This window comes from Hevea brasiliensis, chromosome 10, assembly GCF_030052815.1.
Source record: "Hevea brasiliensis isolate MT/VB/25A 57/8 chromosome 10, ASM3005281v1, whole genome shotgun sequence".
Taxonomy (NCBI): domain Eukaryota; kingdom Viridiplantae; phylum Streptophyta; class Magnoliopsida; order Malpighiales; family Euphorbiaceae; genus Hevea; species Hevea brasiliensis.
This window is the reverse complement of record NC_079502.1, coordinates 83,232,239-83,237,671: the sequence shown is the minus strand read 5'-3', so window position 1 is coordinate 83,237,671 and position 5,433 is coordinate 83,232,239. Positions and strand designations below refer to the sequence as shown.

The window sequence follows — 5,433 nt, the reverse complement described above, 5'->3', positions numbered from 1 at the left end:
TTTCCAAATGCATGATCGAGACTGAAAGTCGAATAATCCCCCTTACAATGTGTAACATATATAGAAATTAGTACATGAACATAAAAGTGGAAAAACATTGCTCTAGTTCCACTAGGATAAAAGCTCGTTCGATAAGGGCGCAAGGTAGGAACCCACAAAACTCAACCTGCCATTGACTTGCATAAACAATGGTTAACGCAAGCCTTTTTATTTGTTGCTCAAGATCAAGCGTCACTTCACTGTATATACAAATTGCACTTTCAGCATCATAAAACAAGAATCTTACACGTTATTTGCATCGCAGATGATCCACTAGCACAAATAATACATGCAACATGCCATGTTCCGCAAATAAAAATAGGAACGTGGCATACGCAACAGCTCAAAGAGGAAGCAAGTCACAAAGCAACCGGACAAAGTCTTGTTAAGCTACATTCCCATTATAGGCAATGCCCTCCTCTTCCTCTAGGAAATTCTCAATTTTTTCTAGAGCCTGGTAAAAATGTCCAAGTCCAATTAGTTAACCCAACATGTACTAATGCGAGGGTGTGGGCTAGTAGTAAGAAAAACACATTTCAGCGTGGTGCAACCACATGGTGAACTGATGAAAATGCTTCAAGAACTATGTCCTAGTTATGCGTGAGCTGTGTATCAAGTTTATGAAAATACATGCACATAAGATACCTCAATCGCAATTGCAGTTGGTGTGATACTGGAAACATCTCTATATCCTAGTTTTGCAGCAATATCTGTACGATAGAAACACTCACTGTCAGACCTTTCGTAGACTAACCTTAGAGATTTAGACAGTTGTACAGAATAGCAAATTCTCAAATGCATGCAAAAATAACAAAATCACATAATGAACAGTGGACACAAATCTGAAGCATAAGTGTTGGCACACTTACTTTCAAGAGAAACCCTAGCGTTGGCATTTGCATAATATTCACCTCTCTCTTCAAGAAGAGTAGACAAACGCCTGAAAGCCTGTAGAGAAGTTGAAGTTCGAAGACAATATGAGATATGAAATCCCATTTTTGCCGAACACTCACCATAGCATGTAAACAATGGATGGATAATGGAGAAACTACCTTTGTGTATTCATCGCCTGATTCATGGTGCAAAAGTGGGCGAGAATTCGTTCCCACTGCTGCAATCCTCTGTGCCAAGGCTTCCAAAGGCACATCCAACCAGACACTAATTCCCTTTTGCATGTATTTCCTGGATAGCAAACAAAAGGAATACTGCTTTAAACAACCAATGCATGTAAGGAAATCAACCAAATAAATAGAAGATAAGAATTTTAACCATTCATAACATTTGATATCGTACCAATTAATGGGCCGTATAACTGCACCTCCACCGGTAGAAACAACAAGCCGATGCATCATAGACAACTTCTTCAAGGCCTCAGTCTGAAAGAGAATATTGCAATTATTAAGCTTGGATGCCACAAGCCAAAGCAAGTAATCATACATGTCTGAGTGAGTCAGTGAGAATTAGTATTTGTGCAAGTAGAATTAGATTTGTAGCAGATAGAAGCACATATGGTGATTGATTGATTGGCATATATCGATGTATGCTTGCTGAATTACCTCTTTATTTCTGAAGAAACCCTCTCCATAGAGCTTAAAAATTTCAGCTACTGAAGCTCCATCAACCTCCTGCTCCACCAATGTGTCACTAGAACATCCACAAAACATAAAACAGAATTAACATATTATTTGGCAACAATGGCAACTGTCAAGTGGATAATCCACATCATAAGAGATACATGTCAAATGTCAATTCAGCTTCCAGTGGTCAACTTTCTTTATGACTTTTCCCTAAAACAAAAACAATAACAGTGATAGGTACCAACCAGTCACAGAACGAATAACCAAGTACTTGTGAGAGAATCTTGCCCACAGTGGTTTTTCCAGAGCCCATCATTCCTGCATTTCACAAGCACTCAGTTACTCCCAGAGTAATCATATAATTACTAACACAGAAATGAAGAATTATACAAAGAAACTGACCAACAAGATATATACAGCGTCCATTTATACAAGGCCCAACCTCTTGTGACTTATTCTGCAAATTTTATTAACATCTAGTAAGATGCTTGAACACGGCTGTTTTAATGGACACATAACTGAACTGGGTTTTATCTTTAAGGCCTAGTTCAGAGACAATATAGCAAAGCAGATGCTGAAACATCACTAAGGAACATAAAGCATTCCTTTTTAAATTTCATAACTCCAATTGTTAAGTATCAAAAGACATGAGTTCAGACCTTTAAAATCAGAGATTCATCAGATGAAGCATGGAAACTTCCAGATTCCAATACTGAAGCTGCAAAAGCAAAAGTCAAAAGAAACTGTAAATATCCAAAAAGCAGAGAGGAAGAGAATGAGAAAGATCAATTATATACTACGAATAACAGTCATCATCCATTCTTTTACTTTACACAAGAAACATTTGTTCTCATATATCCTATTAGTCCATAAAGGTGAAACAAACCATTATGATGAGCTGATATATTGTAAATTGCAATCAGGACTTAAGAAACCAATCTAGAAAACCTTTTTCCCACCACCAGCATAAGAATAGGAGAAATTACTAATACTCCATACACAAACACCCATGCATAATTACATTGACCATGTCATTATTCCAAAACCCATATTATAAAATTGGCAAAAAGCCCTTTTAAGACCCTTAAAATTATTCTTAAGGTCAAATAGGCTCTTGTCAATTTAGTTGATCCTTTTAAGTTCCTAACAATTACTCTTAAGTTGTATTTGGTAGAATGTAAAAAAATTAATGGTTAAATATTACCTTTATAAATTTTAATCTTTAGAGAAGGTAATTATTACCTAATCCTCCCAAAATTAGCACTTAACCTCTCAAGAAAGTATAAATAATAAAATGGTGAAAAGTTAACCTGATCTCTTTAAGTATCCAAACAACATTAGTAAGAAGTTAAAAGTTACAAAAGTAATAATTACCTGTTATTAACCTCGTATCAAACGCCCCTTTAGAGTCAAATAAGCTTTTGTCAATTTAGTTTATCCTTTTAAGCCCCATTTAATTACTCTTATAGTCAAATAAGTTCTTATCAATTTAATTGATCCATTTAAGCTTCTATAAATAAAAAATTTGCTATTTCAAGCCCCACTTAACACTGTGTGTGGTCTATTAAATATAAGTCCAATATGCTCAACGCCACTAGGTCACGCCACTCCTGAAACTCCTCTTTTGTATCCAGCACGAGACATACCGAAAAGTACTAATCTTAGCACTGGACATGCTGAATGGTAATAATAGTGCACAACACCCATATTTTCAATCATTTGTCTTCTATTTATGGAATTAAGCCGCAAAGAGAGAGAGAGAGAGAGAGAGAATAACAGATAGTTTAGCTCTCAGGCTATGTAAAAAAATTGGATATCAACTAAACATTTGTCTATCACATGTAAATCACGTGATGTAATACATATAAAACCGCTTTGACCCAAATTTTCAATATTTTGACTAAGAGTAATTGTCACGAGTTTAATGAATCAACTAAATTGACAAGGGCTTATTTGACTATAATAGTAATGTCAGGGGCTTGAATGGATGAACAATGGCTTATTTGATTTTAAAAGTAATTGTTATGAGTTTAAATGAATCAAATAGATTGATAAGAGCTTATGTTAATCTTCAGGGGCTTAAAAAGTCTTTTTGCCTATAAAATTAGTAATACAATCCAAAACCAAAATTTTATCAATCAAATCCACAACTAGCAAATTCTACTCACCTACCAATTTCCAATTGCAACAGATTTCTCAAAAGTCAAATCAAATAAATGGGATCACAATCTTATTTTTCTCAAACCAATTCATATAAGACTTTAGCATAAGTCTGTTATTTCTCAAACTAGTACTAAAATTATACTCTAAAAATTTAAAAAAAATTAAAAAAAAAAAAGAGGGAAGAAACAACCAAGTCGTATTTTTCCTATTCAACTTGAAACAACCAAAACCCTAGGCAACCCCATCCTCTTTAAAAATATCCGAAGTACCCAAAAAAAACAAAAAAAAAAAAAGGAATTCTACAAGAAACAGCTCAATTCTCATTACCCACATCACATACCAAGTCCTAAAACAAAATCATATCTCAAGAACAGTTTAAAAAATTAAAATTATTCATATTGTTAATGTGATTACCTGGGGAGTTCCTGTAAGAACAAAAAACTTTCAAAGAAACCGTTCTATGCCCATTTTTATTTCTCTTGGGCTGAAAATCAGCCGAAACTATCACTGGAAATTTCTGTTTTTCCTTCAATCTACTCGAACACCTCAAAGAACCGGTGGGATACTTCCTGCAGAATTTTTCCGATTCGATCCACGTACCAGAAGATTGCATTCTTTGCGCAAGATTCGCATTCATTTCTCACAAAAAGAGCTAATTTTCACTGCAACTAAAAAAAAAATGCTTTTAACCAATTTCTTAATTCGCAGAACCAACTCTTTCAATACCCAGATCAAGATTCTTCTGCAGAAACAAAAACAGATTGCTAAGGAATCGATTAAAGAATTTATTAAACAATGAAAATGATTCAATCGCCATTAATCGTAATGTATTGAAAGCGATTAGCTCACCAGAGAAAGCAAAAGCAGAGTCTTTTTAACACCAGAAAATTTTGAAGGAGTCTTGAATCGATGAAGGAGAAGCTTCGGTCTCTCTTTCTATGTCTTCTTGCTTCCACCGTTCCGTTTATAAAGCGGTCGTTGGGTTCTGAGAGGAAATACCTTAGCCCCAATTTGGCGTGCTGAAATTTTAAAGGGAGAATTCATTTGTTTGGTATGCTGAAAATGAAAATTACAACATGTATTTAAATTGAATTTTATAAAATTATAACTTATTTATATTTATTTTTTAAAATATTTTTAAAATATTAATTTTATAAAATAAATAATAAGTTTATAATTATATTTATTATACTTAATATAATAATTTTATATTTATTTTTTTATTAAAATATATTTATATTTTATATATTATTACCTTGAAATAATATCTATTACTATATAAATTAAATAATTTAGAACGATAAAATAAGAATGATGATATGAAAATGATAAATGAAGGTGAAAAAATTGATTTTGTGAGGAAAAGGGATAATGATATGAAGAAAAGTGTGAAAAATGGGCTTTGTGAGGGAAGAGAAATAAAAGTTGGAAGTAAGGATAGTTTTGTCATGAAAATTTATTTGGAAATTGAAGAATTCAAATCATAAAATTAGAACTCATATTTTTTTACTTTTAAAAATAAAATTTTAAATTTAAAAATAATGTGAAATTCATTTATCACAAATAGGCCCATAGGGTCAAATATTTTTTTAGTAGAATGAGTTTTATTTACACTTAGAGCGCGTTTAGTATGGGGTTAAAAAATTGAGGGTTA

General features: G+C 33.0%; 1 protein-coding gene across 2 annotated transcripts; it reads right to left on the bottom strand.

The window, feature by feature from the left end:
* Window positions 1-4,898, bottom strand: LOC110670409 (shikimate kinase, chloroplastic). Of its 2 annotated transcripts, none has more exons than XM_058154259.1 (11): window positions 4,629-4,898; window positions 4,194-4,521; window positions 2,276-2,334; window positions 2,019-2,073; window positions 1,862-1,934; window positions 1,596-1,683; window positions 1,333-1,415; window positions 1,092-1,221; window positions 909-987; window positions 685-749; window positions 1-239 (listed from the first exon to the last, which is right to left on the bottom strand). In XM_058154259.1, the coding sequence occupies exons 2-11, from the start codon at window positions 4,414-4,416 to the stop codon at window positions 237-239; spliced, it is 858 nt and encodes a 285-aa protein (XP_058010242.1). In that variant the 5' UTR covers window positions 4,417-4,521; window positions 4,629-4,898; the 3' UTR covers window positions 1-236. The 2 variants fall into 2 exon arrangements, with proteins under 2 accessions (XP_058010242.1, XP_021688144.2); XM_021832452.2 differs by having other exon boundaries at window positions 1-493; window positions 4,629-4,897.
* Window positions 4,899-5,433: the final 535 nt, after the last annotated feature.

What these genes read in the sequence shown, in the direction of transcription:
- LOC110670409 (XM_021832452.2), bottom strand. Translation starts at nt 4,416, where the DNA reads ATGAATGCGAATCTTGCGCAAAGAATGCAATCTTCTGGTACGTGGATC. An exon ending in ATGAATCTCTGATTTTAAAG is followed by an intron (nt 2,074 to 2,275) that starts GTCTGAACTCAT and finishes TAAAATTTGCAG; the next exon opens with AATAAGTCACAAGAGGTTGG. An exon ending in ACGCTGTATATATCTTGTTG is followed by an intron (nt 1,935 to 2,018) that starts GTCAGTTTCTTT and finishes TGTGAAATGCAG; the next exon opens with GAATGATGGGCTCTGGAAAA.